This window comes from Maniola jurtina, chromosome 28, assembly GCF_905333055.1.
Source record: "Maniola jurtina chromosome 28, ilManJurt1.1, whole genome shotgun sequence".
Classification (NCBI taxonomy): Eukaryota; Metazoa; Arthropoda; class Insecta; order Lepidoptera; family Nymphalidae; genus Maniola; species Maniola jurtina.
This window is the reverse complement of record NC_060056.1, coordinates 4,842,859-4,866,927: the sequence shown is the minus strand read 5'-3', so window position 1 is coordinate 4,866,927 and position 24,069 is coordinate 4,842,859. Positions and strand designations below refer to the sequence as shown.

The window sequence follows — 24,069 nt, the reverse complement described above, 5'->3', positions numbered from 1 at the left end:
ACCGTAAATAGTTAACACTAACATCCTTATTCCTTACAAAATCTTTTACAAAATGATAGCGAAGGTCAATATGCTTAGTCTTTTTGTGGCAGTATTCTCTAGTCTCAAGCAATTTTAGTGCACTTTGATTATCACTAAAGATTCTACAACAATAATGTTTATCAAAAATTTCAAACAAAAAATTTCTAATAAAACATACTTCTTTGCACGAATCACTTAGGGCTAAGTACTCAGCTTCAGTACTTGAAAGCGCAACGCATCGCTGCTTGCGCGACTCCCAACATACAGTGGAGTCGCCAATCTTTACAACAAAACCACTATAAGACCGCCTGTCCACGACATCATTGGCCCAGTCAGCATCTGCAAACACTGACATATCAAAAGTACCCGATTTAACAAAAACTAATTTTTTATTTATGGTACCATGCAAATATCTTAATATCCTTTTTGCAGCCAACCAATGATCTCGTGTGAATGCTGTATTAAATTGGCTTAAATAACTTAAAGCATAAGTGATATCAGGCCTAGAGCATACTGACAAATACATTAGGCATCCAATCAACTCTCTATATGGATAAACAGTGTCATCTAAAATATTATCACCAGAGCCTTTCTCCAGTTTATTAACAACCATCGGTGTAGAGACACTTTTACAATTTGTCATACCAAAACGTTCTAACAACTTCACAATATAGTCTGATTGGTCAAATACAATAGTTCCACTAGTTCTATCTCTATGTATTTTTATGCCTAAACAGTTCTTTATACTACCTAAGCGTTTACAACTAAATTCTGATTCTAGTAAATTATACAATTTGTCCTTTTCCTTAGAGCTATTAGTAAAGATATAAAAATCATCAACATACAATGCTAGAATCGTTAGTTGCTTGTCATTTCTTTTCATATAAACACATGGCTCACAATTATTTTGTACATAGCCATTGTTAGTCAATAAAACATTAACACTATTATTCCACAGCCTACTTGCCTGTTTAAGACCATACAAACTTTTCTTTAAGAAACAAACTTTGGTCTTATCACTAGAAAAACCTACAGGCTGTTCCATATATATACATTCATCAAGCTTACTATGTAAAAAGGCTGTATTTATGTCCAAATGTTCTATGTCCATATTTAATTCATTAGCAATACAAAATAAAATTCGAAGTGTAGTATGTCTTACAACTGGTGAGAAAGTATCTGTATAATCGACACCAGACTTTTGACTAAACCCTCTTGCCACAAGACGAGCTTTATACTTTGTACAGTTACCAGATTCATCAGATTTCAGTTTAAAAACCCATTTACAACTAACTATATTGCAGTCCTTTGGTCTATCCACTAATTCCCAAACATTGTTCTTAATCAGAGAATTGTACTCTTCACTCATAGCGGTGAGCCAACAATCTTTATTAGGACTTGCCATTGCCTCATCAAAAGATTGAGGTTCGTCATAAATAAAACCATTTACCAAAAAAGATAAGTCTGATGAATCAGATAAATCATAATCTTGGAATCTTACCGGTTTTCTATTACGAGTAGAACGAACAGGTCGCTCGCAGCTAGAACTAGGAACCTCTAGTACTGTATCTTCCCCTCGAACGACTGTTTCGTTACTTACAGTGATGTCTGACTCGTTACTCTCTCCATCACTAGTTGCACTAGTTGCAGTCCCCTCTGCACTTTGGAAGGAGGACTCACCTGAAATTGGAGAAGAAAACACCTCATCATCAAGATTTTGGCTAGAATAATCATTCTTACTAGTAAGGCCAGTATCATTGCTGCCATTACTGTCATCACAAGAAATATCAATATTATTCTTATTTGGATTATTGCTTTGCATATCCATATTAATATTATTATTATCACAGCTATTATTTTCAATAGGATCATTGCTTTGCATGTCCATATTAATATTATTATCACTTATTCGGTTGCTTTGCATACCTACATCACTATGAATAAGAATATTACTATCTAAATTAGAATGACTGTCACAGTGGTTTATAAACTGGTTTTCAAAAAATATTACATTCCGAGAAACAATAATCTGCTTAGGATTCAAGGGATCAATCAATCTGTAGCCTTTAGTATGCTCACAATAGCCAACAAATATACAACTTCTAGATTTTGAATCAAGCTTATCTCTCTTCACCTGTGGAATGAGTGTCATAGCACGGCAACCAAAAACACGTAGATGGCTCAGGTTGACTTTGTGACCTGTCCATACCTCCTCAGGAGTTTTATTGGGAACAGCTGCAGTAGGGCTTCTATTTTTAAGATATATAGCTGTAGAAATAGCTTCTCCCCAATATTCTTTAGGAAGATTTGCTTCAAGAAGCATACAACGAGCTTTCTCAAAAAGTGTTCGGTTAAGCCTCTCAGAGACACCATTTTGAGATGGACTATATGGAGCAGTAGTTTGATGGACTATACCCTCACTTTTTAAAAACTTGGAGAACTCAGCACTGCAATATTCCCCACCTCTATCAGTACGCAGACATTTAATAAAATAACCAGTTTGTTTCTCAACAGTTGCTTTAAAAATCTTAAATTTGGACAAAACTTCAGATTTATATCTCATTAAATAGCCATATGACTTTCTAGAAAAATCATCGGTAAACGTTACCAGATATCTAGACCCACCCAGACTCCTTACCGGCATTGGACCACACACATCTGAGTGTAAAAGCTCCAACAACTGCTTGGAACGTTTAGCTTCACCCCTAGGAAACTTTTGCACTGCTTGCTTCCCCTCAACGCACGACACACACTGGTTAGTGACTGTACCATGCTGAGTCGAGTTAGCATTAACACCAACAGCAAGTTTACGGAGAACACTTACCCCTCGGAGACTCAAATGTCCAAGCCGCTTATGCCACAAGCATAAGTCCGGTGTATCCTTGGCTCCCTCTGTGTCAAGCGAACTTTGTGGCGTTGGCACAGCATTCACATTATTTGCAGCAAAAGAATGCTCCTGTGAATCATATAAAACATTGTCCAAAATATAAATTCCCCCCTGTCTAGTGGCAGAAACAACAAGAAATTCCCCATCGAAAACATAACATCTAGTTTTACTAAACTTCACAGATAAAGCCTTCTCACATAATTTACAAACACTAATTAAATTAGTTGAGAGGTCAGGTATATACAGAACATCTGTTACCAGCTGTGATTTGTTATTTTTCATTGGAATTACAACATCACCATAACCTAGACATCTTAGGGTACTACCGTTAGCAACTTGCACAGTCTTATCACACTTTGATAACTTAATAAACCACTGTAAGTCCTTACACATATGTCTTGATGCACCTGAGTCCACAATCCAGTCCTTGCTCTCGAATACTCCATTACTTTGAGCTGCTAGTGCTGTTCCTGGATTACTTTTCTGTTCCTTCTTAAATTTGTAACATTGAAACTTTTTGTGACCAGGACGGAGACAAAAATGACAAACAGGTACCTTCTTAGTCCTTTGCTTAGATAGCAGGGCCATGTCGTCTTTGCTCTCAGTACGGCCTCTGCGTTGCTCTTCTTGCAACAACCGAGTACGGACTAGATCACTTGAAATTGTACCTGTGCAGGCAACAGCTTCGAGACTAGACACAATTATATCATATTCTTGTGGAAGGCCGCTCAAGATAATCTCTGCAACCTCAGCATCTTCTATAGCTCTTCCAATATCAGTCAACTGCTGGACAAGAGTCGTTATATATTCAAAGTATGCATTCATACTATTAAAATCTGCATAGCTAGCACGGTGCAGCTGTCTTAATAAAGCTACACGTCTGCCAAATCCTTTATCTTCGAACACTGCGCTTAATTTGTCCCAGGCTTGCTTAGCTGTGTTTGCATTTCTAATATATTGCACACATGTGGGCTTCACAGCTAAACTAATACGGGCAAGAGCACGTAAATCTCTAGATGGGTCGACAGGCTCAGTACCTTCAATACATGACCATAAGTCATCTATGATCAAAGTGTGGCGCATGTTGAATTTCCATATGTTGTAGTTACTAATACCTTCCAATTTTTCGAACGGTAAGTTGTGATGATGCAGATGGTTAATTAACGCTCCAGAAGCCATTGTCCAATATTTTCACGACGTACTTACAAGTGGCAGATCGCTGACGCAAACAAGCTTTGCGAGAAACGCCGCGCCGCTCACCTCGTGGCGTGGTCGTGACGCAGTTACCGTAAAATACCTTTCCAATTCCAGCGTTGCTCCAGCCCATAACCTCTTGTGAGTTATGGGGAAATAATAAGGCAGATTAGCAGTGGATGAACTGGATCACTTTTATTAGGTATAACAAATTAATTTAGAGAGCTAATTAATACATGTCGATGCCGCCATGGTTGCCCAAGAGAAGAGGCTAAGTAAAGTTTGGCTGTCAAACAGCAAACACTATTGGTTGTCTGTGGTCTTAGATGAAAATCAGGGTTGCCAAGTCATTTATAAATTGACCCCTAATTTTCATATTTACAACAATTTATACAATATATCTAGGTACGTTTTGGTAATTATTCAGATACATAACAGTTTTAAATAGGTAAAGAGGATATAGAGTAAGAAAAAATACAGACCAGGTACTTTTTCATATTAGTACAAAAAAAAAAGTTCTTATTCTAATTTTGACGACCCTAAGGGCAGACGAAGTTTGAACAACATCACATTACAGATTGTATCCTAACATTGTCTGCTCTAATATTTCTGTAGTTAACGAACATATCTGAATGATTTTTTTAATTTTGGTAATGGATTATATGAGTAAACTGTAGTAAAGATTTAAAGAACTTACCTCCAAGCAGTATTGAGTAATGACACAAATTTTCGGGGTCGGTAAAAAAGAAGCGTGTGCGTGATCCGAAGTTACTCACGATTGTGACAAAATGGCCACCAATATTTTGACAAATGACATTGCAATGTTGCCATGATTAAATATGTATACTTCCCAAATCACTACAATTAGTGTTTCCATAAAAGGAAAAAAAAAATTGAATTTTTTAAATTTTAGCCGATGTTAGGTATATAAGTTGAAGTTAGGAGACTCTACGGTACCTGAGCAGAAATTTTATTTTTTAACTAGCTGTGCCCGCGACTTGGTTCGTGTGGAATAGCTCTCAGCGCGCTTTATATAGCCACGGACGCTCAGGCGCGAGGCGTGTAGTACGTACTCTGTACGTTAAAAATGTTCGCTGTGATTCTTTAAATTGACATAACTTTCTATTTATGAACCGATTGACATGAAATAAACACTAAATGTTAAGTGAAGCTTACTACAATATATGAGTGACAACCGTATCCAAATCGAATAAGCCGTTTCTGATATTAGCGTGCACAAACACACAGACAAACAGACAAAAAAAAATTAATTACAATTTCGGGTTCGGCATCGATATAATAACAACCCCTGCTACTTTTTTTTTATATATTTCCATTGTACAGACACCACTTTTCTACAATTTTATTATATGTATACTAGCTGATACCCGCGACTTCGTTCGCGTGGATGTAGCTTTTTAAATATGCGTGGGAACTCTTTGATTTTCCGGCATAAAAAGTAGCCTATGTGCTAATCCAGGGTATAATCTATCTCCATTCTAAATTTCAGCCCAATCCGTCCAGTAGTTTTTGCGTGAAGGAGTAACAAACATACACACACACACATACAAACTTTCTCCTTTATAATATTAGTGTGATAGCGCAAAAGCCAATCATAGCGCGCGTCGGTCCACATTTGGTTGTTCCTACGCGCCATGGAAGTAAATCCTAAAGTTTTCATTGTTCTTTCCAGCCAACAATACTTGGAACTCGAAATTGAAGGGATGCGGCCACAAGACTTTGGCGACTACTTCGCCATCATCCAGAACAAGGACGGCATAGAGGAAAGAGTTAAAATGCTGACTGTTCTATGTAAGAACACGTTTTGGACTTCGTCTGTGTTGGTGTTAGCTGGCGGGCGTGCTCTGCCTCTTTGGAGTGTTTTTTTTTTTGTTAAAACTGACTGGAAAGCGCTCTAAGGGGGTGCCGTGCGTGTGTCGGCGAGCGCCGGCACAGACGGAGTCCATACTTGTATAGTTTAACTAACTTGTGTTACAAATAACTACAAACTTGACATTGGCTAATCTTTGCAAAGCCAGAAGAGCAAAAGGAAAAAAGTACTAGTTACAACCCACCACCTGATAGTTTCCCAAACTTTTTTCTTCTCTCGTCCGCCTTTACACAGATTAGCCAATGTCAAGTTTGTAGTTATTTACAAGTTAGAGAAACTATATAAGTATGGACTTCGTCTGTGCCGGCGCCCGCCGACACACGCGCGGCACCCCTCTAGAGTGCTTCCCAGTCAGTTGCACCACCAAAAACACCAGTGAAACACAAAACCCGGCCACTTTTAACATCAATCAACCTGGGATCAAATCTACGTTCCTCGTAGATTTGATCCCAGGCACCTCTAACTGACGTCTTAAACCAATAGGCTAAATACCTACTGTATCCGACACTAATACCTCAAAAATATGCACACCGAATAATCTAGCTATATAACATTTTTTAACCCCCGACCCAAAAAGAGGGGTGTTATAAGTTTGACGTGTGTATCTGTGTATCTGTGTGTCTGTGTATCTGTGTATCTGTCTGTGGCATCGTAGCGCCTAAACGAATGAACCGATTTTAATTTAGTTTTTTTTGTTTGAAAGGTGGCTTGATCGAGAGTGTTCTTAGCTATAATCCAAAAAAATTGGTTTAGCCGTTTAAAAGTTATCAGCTCTTTTCTAGTTTTCTTGTAGAAAAGAAGGTTAGATAACCCTTAGTTTTATAATATTCAAGTGTCAATTGACAAATGTCAAGCTGTCAAGATGGACGTTGCCTAGATATACATAATTATTTATTTGAAAATGATGTTTTGGAAAACTCAGATACTTTGGATCGTAGGCGTGGAATAGTCCAAGAAAATCGGTTCAGCCGTTTGAAAGTTATCAGCTCTTTTCTAGTTACTGTAACCTTCACTGGTCGGGGGTGTTGAAAATTTTTAATTTACACTTGTTTTTTATTGCAGCTCCAGGTACATTTTTTCCGATTTTAGTCCTCTCTAGCCACAAATTTCATACCTATTTCGACAATTTTTCAGTAACCGAAAAAAATTTTTGTAGGAAAATTCGGGGATTTTTTTTTTCTGTGGGAAAAAAGATTGTAGTTTTCCATCCACTAGTCAGTTGGGTACCTACTTCTTAAAATGAGTTAAAAATTAAAAATACTAACAAGTTAATTTGCTATTTCAGATCAAGGTAAATATTTCTTATTTTCAGCTTTTTTTTTTAAATTAAATTTAGTGAAAGATCGAAATAATAAAATACCTATCTTACAATTTCTTTTAGATAATGGTAAGTAGAAATAAATTAAAATCCCTAATATAATTATTAAGTAGGTAATTACTTATGGCTAATGGCTCTAATCTGTCATTTACAAGTGTACCTAAATTAAAAATTTATAACACCCCCGACAAGTGAAGGTTACAGTAACTGGAAAAGAGCTGATAACTTTCAAACGGCTGAACCGATTTTCTTGGATGACAGCTAAGAACACTCTCGATCAAGCCTCCTTTCAAACGAAAGAATCTAAATTAAAATCGGTTCATTAGTTTAGGAGCTACGATGCCACAGACAGATACACAGATACACACTTCAAACTTATAACACCCCTCTTTTTGGGTCGGGGGTTAAAAACGATTTTTTTTATAGGTAAGTAGGTACCTACTCACATAAAGTGTTTTTTCTGAATATAATTTATGGCTATATTTATCTACATTTTATTTAACTATTTATGTTCCAGAAAACGGTAAATTTCTTACCTATATTATATCAAGCTACTATAATATTAAACGGGTGTACTCGCGAAATTCAAAAATTTGGTTTTTCGCAATTTGTAAAGTAATATAACAAAGTAAGCTTAATGTGGAAGCTTAGGTACTTGAAAGGGTCCAGTTTAAGAAATTAATTCTAGTATCGACTAATTTGTGAGAATAGTCGATACTAGAATTAATATCTTAAACTGGACCCTTTCAAGTAAAGATTTTTATATAAACCTGTGAGGATGATACTGCCATTGTCGCAATTAAAATACCATAAGCCTACGTTGTCGTATTAGTTTACAAATTGCGAAAAACCAAATTAAATTTGAACTTCGCGGGCAGACCCGTCGCATTCTAATAGCGCCAATGGCAGTATCATCTCCACTGAGGTTTATATAAAAATCTTTACTTGAAAGTGTTCAATTTATTAATTGACCACTCACTATTTTCGGATGTATACCATCACCCCTTCATCCATTCATTGATTACCTATCCATACTTATATTATAAATGCGAAAGTGTGTCTGTCTGTCTGTCTGTCTGCTACCTTTTCACGGCCCAACAGTTTAATCAATTCTGTCGAAAAGTACAGAGTTAGCTTATATCCCGGAGACGGGCATAGGCTACTTTTTATCCCGGAATATCAAAGAGTTCCCACAGGATTCCAAAAGACCCATCCGCTCAACCCATTTGTATGAAATGTGGTACCGAGGTAGCTTGCGTCCATGTTATTGACATAAACAACTTTTCATCCCGGAAAACCAAACAGTTCCCACGGGATCTTCAAAAACCTACATCCACGCGGACGAAGTCGCGGGCATTCTCTAGTGGTTTATAACTACTTGATGTTTTGCAGCTAGTGATGCCATGTTTAAATCGTTTCAGAAATAAGGTCTAACCGTCTAGCCGCCTCGGTGGATGTGGGGTCCAGCTTCGAGCAAACACTGAATTACTCGTGTGTCGAATGCTCACTCAGCGACGTGCTCTGTCGTGGAGACAGCGCGCTAGCGTGGGGCAAGCTCGCTGCTATACCTGTCACCAAGATGCTTAACTTCAACTTTCCTAGGTGATTGAAACCCCTCTTAACCCCTGTTGACCCCTTTCAACCCCCTTTAACCCCTCCCATATCTATATCCCTCCCACAACACCTCTTCTTCTTCTTCTTCTCTCGCTGGGCTGGTTTCCGCACTTAAACGTTTCCGTCTGTTGTGCGTGCGTTGCCCCTCCCCGCCGAAGTCTTCACTCCAGCCATCCAAGCTCGCTCCAGAAGCTGAGTAGACCGCCCAGGTTGCCGAGGGCTTCATGAAGTGAGGTTCCCACAACACCTATATATCTCTCTCAACTCAAAACACTCAATTTTCTTAGATGATAAAACAAACCCCCTCTACCCCTTTGACCTCACTCAGCTTGCCTTTAAACCCCGCAACCTCCGCCACCCCGTTATAAATCCCCAGCTTCGAGCAAACACTGAACTACTCACTCAGTGACGTGCTCTGTCGTGGAGACAGTGCACTCAGGCGGGACAAACTTGCTGCTATACCCGTCACCAAGATGCTCAACTTCAACTTTCCTGGGTGACTGAAACCCCTCTTAACCCCTGTTGACCCTTTTCGACTCCTTAAACCCCTTTAAAACAATTCCTTACGACTTGGTACTATCCAACCCTAGCTTAGCTTCTCCTTTCAGCAAAGGTTGCCTGGTAGTGATTGCTCCAAGCAATAAGGCCACCTTTGCACACAATTGTTTTTTCTGTTTTCTTCTTTCTGTGTTGTGTTCCTTTATATGTGTTTTTGTGTGCAATAAAGTGTTCTAACTATCTATCTATCCCCTCCCATATCTATATCCCTTCCACAATATGTATACCTAGGTTTAGGTTTAAAGATATTTATTCTCATAAAGACATAGAAAAGTCATTCACATGAGAACTTAACTCTTATAATACACTATTCGCCATTTTATTGCATAAATAAATAGTACTCATTCAATGCAGCATTATTAAAATACCTACATATAACTATACAACTTAACATAATCAATTTCTGTAGATAACTGTGATAAATCAAACCCCTCGACCTTCTTTCATAGCTTCTTCTTCTTCTTTTATAGCTTCGAAGATCATTTCTCTTGCGTCTACGTGGGAGTGTTTGAGAAGCACAAAAAAATATACAGGAAAATCTTAGCTGTCATCGAAAGTAAGTTTGGATTGATTGATTTTATGATATTGTAGGCATTTATTTTTAAACGTTTACTCATTAATTAAAGTATTCTTTTGATTTTTACAGATAATTGTAAGTAACTATTGCACACTAATAAATTTTCATTTTAAATACCTATTTTTGTACTACTTTTGAAAAATTACGTGGGTTACGTTTTAAAAGAAAATACTTAATTTTATTTCCAGCTCCTTGTAAGTACTTACCATTAATTTTCAGAATCACTTTTATTATTTTACCATGTGGCAGGTCTCTACATACATAGATGAAGCTACTCGAATTTATGTCTGTCTGTCTGTCCGTCCGTCCGGTCCGTCCATCCACCCGTGCGTCCGTCCATCTGTCCGTCCGTCAGCTTGTCTGTCCGTCCGTCCGGTTCGTCCATCCACCCGCGCGTCCGTCCGTCCGTCAGCTTTTCACGGCCCAACAGTTTTTTCCAACCGATTTTGATGAGATACAGAGTTAGCTTAGATTACAGTGAAGGACATAGGCAACTTTTTATCCCGGAAAATCAAAAACTACCCACGGAATTTTTACCCTAAATCCACACAGACGAAGTCGCGGGCATCATGTACTATTAATCTAAATGAAGTCTACAGTAAAGATAAAAAAAAAAATTAAAAAAAACGTATTCCTTGCTGAAGACATGTCGACCCTACTCATATTTATATTTGTATAATATCTATATAAATGTATGTATATACAATACATTATAAAATTTATATAAAATATCTTTTCTACCCTACTAATTCTTCTTTTTTAATTGCTTTTTATTTCTGTTATTTAATCTAATATGCAGATGCACTGTTTCGTTGTCAGGTCGTGACACCAGGGCTCTGCCTGAAAATCGGCGCTGCAGTAGTCAAATACTGCAGCATCTTGCTAAGGCAGAGCCCTTTTAGCTCACAGACACAATAATAGTTTTAGCATTCTCTAGTTTTAAGTTTAATATTATTATTAATATATTGGCATATTATTGTAAATTGTACATTTGAAAAGAGCAACCGCCGAGTTTCTCGCTGGTTCTTCTCGGAAGGAACAGCATTCCGAACCAGTGGTAGATTATTTTGACGATTCGAAAGCACTTGTAAAAGTTTACTTGAATAAAAATTATTTGAATTTGAATTTGAATTAATATTTAAGTTTAAATGTATCTTAATTGTTATTCTTGTTTTTTTTTTGTGATTGAGCTAAATAAACTTTTATTTATTAAATTTTTATCTACATATATAAATATAATGTTGCAGCGGTGACGATCCACCAGGTGGAACTAATACCTCCTCCGAAGGAAGGCGAGCCATTTCAACACGAGGTCTCTTTCACCTGCGACAGCTGTTCTGCTGAAAAGGTTTTTTTTTCTCTCTCGTCTGGCTTTACAAAGATTAACCAATGTCAAGTTTGTAGTTATTTGTAACAAGTTAGTTAAACTATACAAGTATGGACCCCGTCTGTGCCGGCGCTCGCCGACACACGCACGGCACCCCCTTAGAGCGCTTTCCAGTCAGTTTTAACAAAAAAACACTCCAAAAAGGCAGAGCACGCCCGCCAGCTAACACCAACACAGACGAAGTCGCTGAAAAGGTTACTTATTTGCTTAAATACAATACAATTACAATTACAATTAATTACTAAATACACTAAAAAGAAGTTAAATCTAAGAAAGATTGCAGCTATATAGAGAGGCATATTCGCCCAGCGAATAATCTCTTAAAATAAAGATTTAAAAAATAGAATGATAAGTTAGATACATCATCATCATCAGCCTGTGGACGTCCACTGTTGGACATAGGGCCTTCCCTGTAGAGCGCCACCACACCCGGTCCTCAGCCTTCCTCATCCAGCCACTTCCCGCCAGCCGCTTTATATCATTGGTCCATCGTGCTGGAGCGCGTCCCACACTACGCTGCTTATACGCGGTCTCCACTCAAGGACTTTCCGGCTCCAACGGCCATCGCCTCTACGATAGGCATGGCCTGCCCACTGCCACTTCAGCTTGCTAATAGTTTGGGCTACGTCAGTGACCTTGGTTCTTCTGCGGATCTCCTCATTTCGGATCTTATCCCTCAGGGAAACTCCTAACATTAAGCCCTCTTTTGGTTTTGGTACAATAAAGAAGAATTAATTTGCAGGTATTTGTTAACGGGATACCTCTGGAGACATCTCTTCGAAGAAACACCGTCGGTTCCTTTGCATTTTATACGGTAAATTATACTTAACCAATTTATCAATTTTTTTATTCTATGGTAAACTGCGATCTCGGGAAACCAAAGAGTTCTCACAGGATTTCAAAAAACCTAAGTAATTCAATTCAATTCAATTCAAAATATTTTTATTCAATTAAACTTTTACAAGTGCTTTTGAATCGTCAAAATAATCTACCCCTGGTTCGGAATGCCGTTCCTACCGAGGAGAACCAGCAAGAAACTCGGCGGTTGCTCTTTTTAAGTATTCAATTTACAATAATATGCCATACTGTATAATACAAGCAATTGCAGCGCCGTGTATTGCTGGAGCGAGTCAAATCCAAGCTTTTTTGTCATTTACATAATCTTCGATTGTATAATAAGCTTTTTCAGGACCATACTTTTAATAGATTTTTTAAACATGAGTAAAGGCAAGTCTAAAATTGATTGTGGAATTTTATTATAAAATATTACACTCATTCCCACAAATGACTTTCCCACTTTCCTGAGGCGGAGCGTAGGATATGCGAGCCTATTACGGTTTCTAGTTAGCCTGTCGTGGAAATCAGCGATATTTTTGTAACTAAGAATGTTTTGTCGTACAAAAATTATATTAGTGTAAATATATTGAGAAGCTACTGTAAGGATACCTATTATCCACAATATCCACAGATAAATCCACGAGGACGAAGTCGCGGGCATCAGCTAGTATCTTATATATCTAGCAATTCTGACCATCAAAAGGTGTTCAATACCTACTTTGAATAAATGATTTTGAGTTTGAGTTTAACGATTAAGCCTCAATAGCTCAACGGTTGAGGAGCGGACTGAATTCCGAAAGGTCGGAGGTTCAAACCACACCGGTTGCACTATTGTCGTACCCACTCCTAGCACAAGCTTTACGCTTAGTTGGAGGGGAAAGGGGAATGTTAGTTATGATTAAATAGCTAATATTCTTTAAAAAAAAAGATCGATGATTATGACTGAGAAACAGAGCAATGATGAGTCTAGGTTAGAACGCCTAGAAGATGGTTATATACTCTTGCTTTGAAGGTATTCAATACTTGGTTTTTATAACCCCCGACCCAAAAAGAGGGGTGTTCTAAGTTTGACGTGTGTATCTGTGTATCTGTCTGTCTGTGTATCTGTGTATCTGTCTGTGGCATCGTAGCTCCTAAACGAATTGACCGATTTAAATTTAGTTTTTTTTTTGTTTGGAAGGTGGCTTGATCGAAAGTGTTCTTAGCTATAATCCAAGAAAATCGGTTCAGCCGTTTGAAAGTTATCAGTTCTTTTCTAGTTACTGTAACCTTCACTTGTCGGGGTGATATAATTTTTTAATTTACACTTGTGACGATTCAAAGCACTTGTAAAGGTGTACTTGAATAAAAATCTATTCCATTCTATTCTAAAAGTAGGGTAAAATTGGGAGTTGTAGCTCACGTCTCTAGATAAAGCGCGGCGCGTCTAGCGGTGTAGCTGCACCGCGCCGCGCATCGTATAGACGTGAGCTACAACTTCCAATTTCACGATCGATGTTAAATATAATCAGTAACAAGAGAATGATCAGGTTGTCACAAACTCCTCGAAGATGATTCAATGGTGATATTATTCTTGGATAGCCTACATCGCTATTGACATCTAATTTTAGAATTATTTGGATTTATATAAGTAATCGTTTATTTTAAATCGTTCAACAAATTACTTTTAATGTGTCAATTTCAGATAAATCCTAATGACTCAGCTTTATAAGGTTATTTATGAAAATCAGACGGTTTTAGTTACACATTAATCAGCTGATGGTATCAAGTCAACATACTTATTATTTATTCTTAATACGCGTGCGGAAACTTTAAGACCTTGATAATAAATGTTGGATTTCTTTGAGATCGTTGATATCAGAATACCATCGTATTCCTTATAGTTTAATATATGTACATGATGCAGCCCACACAAATTCCATTTTACAATAACAACGTCAACTAAATCATTAACTTTTAATATCATTTTTATTTGTTTATAATTATGATGATTACTTTGAGTTTTTGAAAAGGAATGACTTTCTTAGACCATGTACATGAATAAACTAAAGTCGTATTAATCAACAACTAATAAAAATATTGACTATACTTTGCTAGTCATACTTATATTACTAATCAACCCTTAACAAAAGGAAAGTAAATAAAAACTACTAGATATATATTTTTTTAGAAAATTTTATTATCGAGACACCATTTTCTTAAAACAAGCACGTTTTTTAATGCACATATTGAAGGATGGTATAAACAACTAAACACATCACTATTCGTTTCGTATTGTTCATACAAACTTAATAAGCTAGGGCAAGATTTATCTTCCAAATTATAAACACTATCGCAACCAAACATTTTCGATATCCACTGCACTTTTTCTACACCTTTAGCATAAACACGTTTATTATTTAAATAATTATTCATGTTTACATAATCTTTGTAGTTTAAGTATGAAATAAAACCTTCTTTCCAATGTATTCCTCTGTTTTTTTCTATCCAACAAACTTGTTTTCTTTCCGTTTTCGTTAAATTATAAAATGGGTATGGTGGCCTGATTAAATAAGTCTGGATATGGTTATTACACAATATAGCTATTTCTTTTACTATAAACTCATTGGAATCCGTCTTGAATCCTTGTACATCAATGATGACACTCATGACAACTTGCGAACAATATTACTTAAGGGTTTATATTCAAAGAGGCGATCGTTTATTATAAGACAATATGCTGATGTTTTATCCGGGATATCTTGCGAACTTTCAATTTCCAAACGTACGTCTACAGGTCCTGTCTTTAAATTCTCGTTTTGTCTTGAACAGTCAATTACAAACAGTGGTGCCTTTTCTTTAAATGTGATCAGATCAAACAACGGGTCAACAGGAAGATTATAATAAGACTGACGAAATTGAGTGTACATTTCGTATAATATACTGTATTTATTTTCATCAAATTTCAAATTAAGTGAATCGTATGGGTAATACTGTGAATTTAAAAACAGTGTTACATTCGTTAATTTGCAATGATCAAATATAGAACTATCATTAGTCTTACTGTTTTTCCTATTAGTTTGTAGACCAAAAATAACATATCGAGGCTTTTCAAGTTGAGAAGTAGTTTTAATTGACCACGAATGTTTTGTAGTTTTAGGAAGTAAAGGATATTCATATAAATCCCAATTTCTGAATGCTATTTGAATAGGTTTGTCTTTTTCTAAATACTTAAGTAGTGAGAGTCTTTCACGATCCGAAACTTTTATATGCGGCACACGCCACTGAATTGTTCGTACTTCTATATCTATATTATCATCCTTGTGAATTGTTACACTATTTAAATTACTATTACTTCTATTCAGAATAAGTTCATGTTTACAGTTTATAATAATTTTATTATAATCCTCGGCAAATCCCATTATTTTATTCAATGGTATAACAGCATTAAAATATCCCTCTGTCATTTTAAAACCATCCATTTGCCAACCCCACAATGCTGCGACTTTGCTATCCCCCTCATTCATCGATATGTATGATTTTAATGTTGTGGTTATTCCAGGGTTTCTTACGCGATCTATTTCAATACCGTTCATTTCATACCTTATGTCTTGAAATAGAAACATAACAGGGTTATTAGTAAAATTTACAGGTTTCTTTATTTCTTTCCCCGATTGATCTTTTCCAGTCACTGTGGCAAAGCCTTCAACATAAATTGAACTATTACATGGTAATATGTATATGTCTTGCTGATGTATTGGAATGCGAATTTCATCATTTTCTTTAAAGCTGTTATTGTATGGATTGTACGTGTGGATCTCATAACTTTCGATAGAATTATCGAATACTGGGGTGTTATTAATATTTAGAATATTCATACTTTGAATCCGAGTGATCGGAGAAAATCTTTGTTTCTTTTTGTTACAATATTACGATTTGCTTTAATACGTGTACGCGCTCTAGTAGCAGGCAAATGATTGATTCTTTTCACCTCATATCCAAGTGTTTTATTAAACACTATCATTTTGCTCTACGTAAATGAAGTCTCAGTTGGATATTTTCTTCTCTAAAATCAATATTGTTACCGTTTTCGTCAATGATTTTAACAGTTACGGATGATATACTACTCTTATTAACAGGAAGATAAATAATATTTTTTGGAATTTCTATATATCGATATCCTGGAGGAACGTTAGGAATAAATTCATGAATAATATGTGATGCAAACCCATTATTAAATGATCCGAATATAAGATCACATTCGATCCTGATGACAGACAAGGGAAGAATGTTAACTGGATTAACAGACTCATGCCATTTATTTGCTTCAAGTTTTACATTTGGGAAACCAAGTAAGCGTCCTAAACTGTTTTCTACGTCAAAATGTACAGTTTTGGAACAAAAAAGCGAGCATGTTAAAGTATTATTATTTGGTTTTATTTCAATTTCACAGTTGTCTAACTTACTCGCAAGATATTCTCTTATGTCATATAAATCATAAGTACCATATGGAATTTTTAAATATTTACATTCATCACCATATGCAAATATGTTATTGCTATGATTTATGTTTGGTATTGAGTTCAGAGCAGAAAAATATTGTTGACGCAACAACGAAGGACCGTATAAAATATAATAGAATGTGGAAATAGGTCTGTTCAGATACCAGAGGTTCCCAAAAATCTACAGCCTACAATAACAACTACCACTTACCGCTTGAATTGGAACGTCCAATGTCACCAGAGGCACTTTTGGATGAGCACGGCACAGCACAATCGTCCACCGGTGGGGTAAAACGTGGGATTAGAGAGTTTTTGTAGTTTTTTAACACGCACGGCGCGAAAAAGGGATGGTCTGAACAGCAGTTCGTCACGGACGCAGATTAGTAATTAATTCCTCTTCTTCGCGTCACATTGTCGCTAGTGACGCAAGATGGACGGTGGTCGACCAATCAGAGACCACCGCATCACAACACGGTAGTGGCTATGTATTGCCAGCTGTAGATCTAAGAAAACCACTAGCTTGACTGAACACACCCCCTACCGAAACCATAAAATGGTTTCCTACCAGTGAGGAAAAATTAAATATTTAAATAAACATAAATATAATACAAATAAATAAATTAGTAAGCCCTAAACTAAAAACAAGAGAAATATATTAAGATTCTAAAGTTTATAATGTACTATGATATTTAGTTAACATAAGGTAGAGGGCTTAACTTATTAACTGGTCGTTGTAACCGACTCTTTTGCGTGCGTAAAGTTACACAACGAACCACACCATCGGGACCGGGATGTAGGGCCTCTATTTTGCCCAACGGCCACTGGCATGGAGGCGCGTTGTCGTCTTTAATAAGTACTAAGTCACCCACATTAATATTAATCTTTGAGGTGAACCACTTTGCACGCTGTTGAAGCGTATTTAAATACTCGCGACTCCATCGCTTCCAAAATAATTGCGAGCTTTTTTGAAGGTATTGCCAGCGCGACAATTTGCTGATTGGCTCAAGTTCAAGTTGATATTCCGGCACGGCCGTTAAACTTTTGCCTATCAGAAAATGACCGGCTGTCAACACATTAAATTCATCCGGATTATCGCTTGACGGCAATGGACACAGAGGCCGGGAATTGAGGATTGCTTCGACTTTACAGAACACGGTAGCAAGTTCCTCAAAGGTTAAGTATTTATCACCAACGCTTCGCACTAGGTGGTACTTTGCAGACTTAATTCCAGCCTCCCACAGCCCGCCCATATTTGGGGCACTGGCTACGTTGAACCTCCAGGAGATTTGTCTCTGTGCGCACCCCGCAGTGATATCTTCATTATCTCGCAATAATCGCTGCACTTCGTTTAAATGTTTGCTGGCAGCAGAGAAATTTGACCCGCGATCTGAGTACAGGACCGAGCAGAGCCCTCGGCGTGACGTCATTCGGTCCAGACTCGCGAGGAAACAATCAGCTGACAAGGAAGATAAAACTTCCAAATGCACAGCTTTTGTAGAAAAGCAGATAAACAATGCTAAGTAAGACTTAGTTATCTTTGCATTTTTACGTAAACTTTCTTTAATATAAAAGGGACCCCCAATGTCTACCCCTACATGCTCGAATACCTTTTGAGGCATGAGCCTGGTTGGAGGCAACGGAGCCATCTCAGGTTGCAATAAAGGTGGTTTGTTTTTGAAACAAGCCTTGCATTTAGCTAAGACGGATCTAATTAGGCGACGAGCCGATAATATCCAAAAGTTTTCCATGATTAAACTTTGAAGCGCGCGTGGCCCGGCATGTAAATATTTTTTATGACAATATTCAATGAACAATTTTGTAAACAAACTATCCTTCGGTAAGAGACGAGGATGTTTCGCATTATACGGCAACTCGGAGTAGGTGATACGACCCCCTACCCTGAGAAAGCCCCTGGAATCGAGAAAAGGTGACAGTTTTTTAAGTGAAGTAATGACTTTTTTATTTTGCGATAAACGATCGAGTTCGTCGAAGAAGTGAACCTCCTGTACCAATCGGATCAGTGAGTCCTGAGCTGAATTCAATTCTTCCGTAGTTAAACATTTGGAGTGAATAGTAGTGCGTATTCTATTGCGCCATCTCAGAATCCACGCCACGGTTCTTTGTAATTTGGAATAAGTTGAAAATCGATTCAGCAGTCTATCGCTAAACTCCCTTTTAGATTCAGTATGATTGTCACATAATTGTTCCGAAATTAGATTTTGGGTCGGCTTTAATTCAGGAGGTTCAGATTCCTTTTCCTGAATGAAGACCGACACGGGCCAGTCAGTCGAGGGACTATACAACCACGCAGCGCCCTCTAGCCACCGATCACGTTCGGAGACTAGTTGAGACGGGGACACGCCGCGCGAGCAACAATCGGCTAAGTTATTTTCGCTGCTAACATGACGCCAAGTATGAGGAGGTACGACCTCTGTAACTTGTGCAACACGGTTACACACAAACGTTTTTAATTTATAGGCGTCCGTGTTAAGCCATGACAATACGATTGTCGAGTCCGTTAAGCATGTAATTCTATTAATTTTAACTCGTGTTAGATTATCCCGAACGAACGTTATTAATTTGCTAAGAAGCACGGCTCCCATTAGCTCTAATCGGGGAATCGTCATAGGTTTCACCGGCGCCACTTTAGACTTGGCGGTCACTAAGCGAACCTTGACGTTGCCTCGCTCATCATTCGATACGACGTAAATGCATGCAGCGTACCCGCGCGATGACGCATCGCAAAAACCTACTAACTCGCATTCAGTTTGTCCAGGTAGCAGCATGTGACGCTCAATAGGTATGTCCACTAGTCGCGGTAGTTCCGAAATGAAAGTCGACCACCGGTTACCTATCTCGTACGGTAATGGATCATCCCATCCGATACCTAACTTCCATAAATCCTGCATTATTAATTTAGCAAGGAAAGTGCAAGGTGCAATGAATCCGACGGGGTCATAAATAGAAGCTAATAATTTTAGGACCGACCGTTTGGTCAGAACGGGGTCTGTTTTAGTTATGGCGAAAACAAAATTGTCGGACTTAGGCGTCCAGGTTAAGCCAAGCACCTTTATGGTACATTCGTTTCCGTCTTTCATAAAGGTCAAAGGGCATTCCCTATGATCCGAAGGAACTCGATTCAGTAATTCTGAGCTATTACTCGTCCACTTTTTTAATAAAAACTGACCGCTTTCAAATATACCTATAAGTTGGTCTTGCACCGTGCACGCCTCCTCGTAGGTATTACAAGAATATAAGACGTCGTCCATATAAACTCCTTCTCTAATCACCTGCGCGGCGAGGGGGAAACGTTCCTCTTCGTCGCGAGCTAGCTGAATCAACGTACGAATGGCGAGAAAAGGTGAACAACTAAGTCCGTAGGTAACAGTTTTTAATTCATATAACTTAATTGGTTCAGTGGGCGATGATCTATATAATATGTGCTGATAGCATCTATCGCTTTCCTTTAGTCTTATCGCTCGGTACATCTTGCAAACATCACACACGAGACAATAATTGAAAAGACGAAAGTTGAGAATAATGGCCGAAATATCACGGTAAAGTTTCGGACCAGTTAATAATATATCATTAAGCGATAGATTATTTTTAGAACGACTGGAACCGTCAAACACGACGCGAAGAGGCGTCGATGATGAGCTAGGTCTTAAAATACTGTGATGAGGAATTATATATTTACTAGGAGACGCTCCTACGTATAACTCCATGTGGTCTAAAGCCTCGTATTCCCGCATAAAATCTGCATACGCTTGCTGCAAGACAGGTGTGCGCGCTAGTTTACGTTCGGTATACAGCAAGCGGCGCTCGGCGATGGCGTATGACTCACCGAGCTCCGGGTGACCGGGCGCGAGCGGTAAAGGTACGACGTAGCGTCCGTTCGATTCCCGCGTGTGCTCTTTAACGAAAATCTCTTCGGCCAGTTGGTCGAGAGGGTTTATGGAGGGTGTGCACGGCACCTCCTCGATTGACCAAAATGCACGTAACGCTTGGTCTAGTGATTCACCCTCTGACACCGACAAACAATAATTTGGAGATCTTTCCCGTGAGTCTTTTTTGTCAGTAACGAGTTTACCACTAATCACAGAACCGAATACAGTTTCGATTACGCTAGGTATATCGGAATTAATAAACAACGGTTTATTTGTTACAATTTGCGACACTATGTCGTTCCCTAACAGAATATCAACCCGCGCTTTTTTATAAAATTGAGGATCCGCTAATTCGAATTTATCGTATTGAGTTATTACTTCGCGCGGGAAGTTAACATTAGGCATGTCACCGGCGACTTTAGTTACGACGACCATGTTTAACGTAAACTTAGGACAGTCCTGATGCCGCGGTTTTATGGTACACGTTACCATACCTTGGTTTTTAATAAATTCCCCGCCAAGGCCGGAGATCGAAAAAGGACACTTTTGACGCGGGAGTCCCAAACGTTGGGCACACTCTGATGTAATGAAGGACGTCTGCGCCCCGGAGTCTATGACTCCTCTGCAGTCTTGAAACTGTCCGCTAAAATCGAGAATGTGTGTCCGCGCCGTTCCTAATACTACGCCGTATTCACTAAGAGAACACAGCGCTTCTTGCGCTGGCACCGAGTCACTCACGGAGTGAGACGACGTCACGAGCGCTTGTTGCCCATACGATGAGCTGGGCTGCGCGGGTGGGTTTGACGGCACGGCCGAGGTGCCCACAGAGATCGCGCGACCCTGGTCTTTGTGGAGGAGATAATGGTGAGAACCCATACAAACCCCACAGGTCATAGAACTATTACAGATCTGATCATGCTTCTTTAGGCAATTTACGCATAATCTTAAAGCCTTGACACGGTCAATCCGCTCCTCGACTGGTAATTTCCTAAAAATGTCACACCGATATATCATGTGTCCTAGATTACAATGCGGGCAAACTAACCTATTTTTATTGTCATCTGACTTATTAATACGGGAGGTAGTCAGAACCGATTTTGACGTTTGTCGCGAATTCGAGTTTTGATTGCCTTTGTTGTTATAAACTTGCTTAGTTTTAGACTGCGTATTTGTATTAGCAGAAGTACTCGGAAACACGTGATCCAGGACTTTAATTTGCTTATTAACAAAGTCAATTAATTCGCTAAATTTCGGAATAGTTTTCTGATCCCTACTTTCTTCAAATAACTTTTTTGTATGAGGATCAAGGCCACGCAAGGCTAAATGACACATTAAATAATCATCTAAGTTTTCGATCCGAAGCGCTTGAATCGCTTTAAGTGAGTGATCAAACGTTTCAATAAATAAAGTAAGATTTGCACTTGTATCTTTATGCAAAGGAGTGAAATTTAACATTTTGTCGAGATACCGACCCGCAAGTGCCCTATTGTCCTGATATTTTTCTAACAAACTTTGCCACACTAGCGGGTAATTAGCAGCGGTAATAGGTAGTTTCTTAACAAGGTTAAGCGCATTGCCTTTTACACACGAAAGCAAATAATGAAACTTATCGATGTCTGTAAAGTCTCGGCTATGCACGAGAGAATAAAACGTATCATAAAATGTGGTCCAATTCTCCAACTCACCGTCAAATTCAAATAACCTTAATTTTGGAAGCGACGGTTTGGTCTGGTCACTTTTCAACGACATATTGTTGGTATCTTTAGCTCGGTATTTTCGAGCAAGCAAACTACAACTTTCGTATAAACTATCAAAGGCATCTAATTGAGTTGTAGTTAGCTTCATACCGGGTTTTAATTGCATGTCGATTTCCAATATTTCCATGACCGTGTTTTCGAATTTTGTTCGAACACTGTCTAACTCGGAGAACTGAGCCAGAAAACTTTGCATCTTATTGTCATCATCTTTGACCGTTTTTGCATAATCGTATAATTTTTGTGCTTTTCCGAATAGGTACTCCTTTTTAAAATGCAAAGTTTTCAATTTCAACTCCAGTTTCTCTGTAATGGTCGGTTCGGCCATCTTTGATTCACCGGCGCGATACTACGAGTACCCACGCACGTTGCACGCACGCAAAAGAATATCGTTGCAACCACGTTGCAACTAGCCAATAATTACGAATTATTGTTGATTCTACTATTGAAATATACGTAAAATATATATAAATATTAATATTGTAGTATAGAAATAAGTATGAATAAGTATTTACGTAAATTATAGAATAAATAAGAGAAATATTTCATATAATCAAGGTTATGACAAGGTTATCACTGGTTTATTTTTTCAAAATATAGCCTTAATCCGGGTCCGAAGGCCAGAAAATGTTGACGCAACAACGAAGGACCGTATAAAATATAATAGAATGTGGAAATAGGTCTGTTCAGATACCAGAGGTTCCCAAAAATCTACAGCCTACAATAACAACTACCACTTACCGCTTGAATTGGAACGTCCAATGTCACCAGAGGCACTTTTGGATGAGCACGGCACAGCACAATCGTCCACCGGTGGGGTAAAACGTGGGATTAGAGAGTTTTTGTAGTTTTTTAACACGCACGGCGCGAAAAAGGGATGGTCTGAACAGCAGTTCGTCACGGACGCAGATTAGTAATTAATTCCTCTTCTTCGCGTCACATTGTCGCTAGTGACGCAAGATGGACGGTGGTCGACCAATCAGAGACCACCGCATCACAACACGGTAGTGGCTATGTATTGCCAGCTGTAGATCTAAGAAAACCACTAGCTTGACTGAACAAATATAATAAACCGCATTCATATTCACCATCGAGAATAAGAGGAGGTTGAAAAAATGATTCCAACACAGATTTGTGCCCGGTAATAGTGATTGTTACAGACATGATCGTAAACTAAATATTTACTGATTTTACTGAACTATTTATACATTTTATTTTGTGTATTCCAAAAACTTCTTAAAAACTTTATACATAGATGACCGCAGCTATAAGGATGACTACCTTGAAAATTTTTGTAATTATAACTCATACCAGTTCCTAAATATTGAATTAACTCTTTAGGTGGTTTTAAATTTCCATAGCTGTCAAAGTATTGAATTTCATTATTTACTTTTGCATAGGCTACCCAATGAGAGCCAGGATTATTGGAGCTATCCAAATTAACTATACCACATTCTTTTCGAAAAGGATGTTTTGGCATCTCATCTCTCATAAACACCCCTCGAAAGTAAGGAATGTCTTGCGAATGGTTGATGATGTCGATATTGGTGAGCGCTCGTTTGGGTAGCCTTTCTCTTAGTTTTTTTCATTTGAAATGTAAATTCCTAAACTACCTCTATGCGGTTTGATATGTAAACCTTTGCCTATATGGAGGGTTTCCATT

The 24,069-nt window shown here is 38.1% G+C and overlaps 1 protein-coding gene across 1 annotated transcript in view; it reads left to right on the top strand.

Moving 5' to 3' along the window:
- LOC123879290 overlaps positions 1–24,069 on the top strand; it is a 56,202-nt gene that overhangs the window by 16,761 nt on the left and 15,372 nt on the right. Inside the window, exons 14-24 of the mRNA XM_045926933.1 lie at positions 5,796–5,914; positions 7,056–7,061; positions 7,279–7,284; positions 7,375–7,380; positions 7,829–7,834; positions 8,733–8,913; positions 9,954–10,039; positions 10,130–10,135; positions 10,249–10,254; positions 11,308–11,408; positions 12,190–12,261. Coding sequence (XP_045782889.1) covers positions 5,796–5,914; positions 7,056–7,061; positions 7,279–7,284; positions 7,375–7,380; positions 7,829–7,834; positions 8,733–8,913; positions 9,954–10,039; positions 10,130–10,135; positions 10,249–10,254; positions 11,308–11,408; positions 12,190–12,261 — 595 coding nt within the window. The remainder of the gene's footprint in view (positions 1–5,795; positions 5,915–7,055; positions 7,062–7,278; positions 7,285–7,374; positions 7,381–7,828; positions 7,835–8,732; positions 8,914–9,953; positions 10,040–10,129; positions 10,136–10,248; positions 10,255–11,307; positions 11,409–12,189; positions 12,262–24,069) is intronic.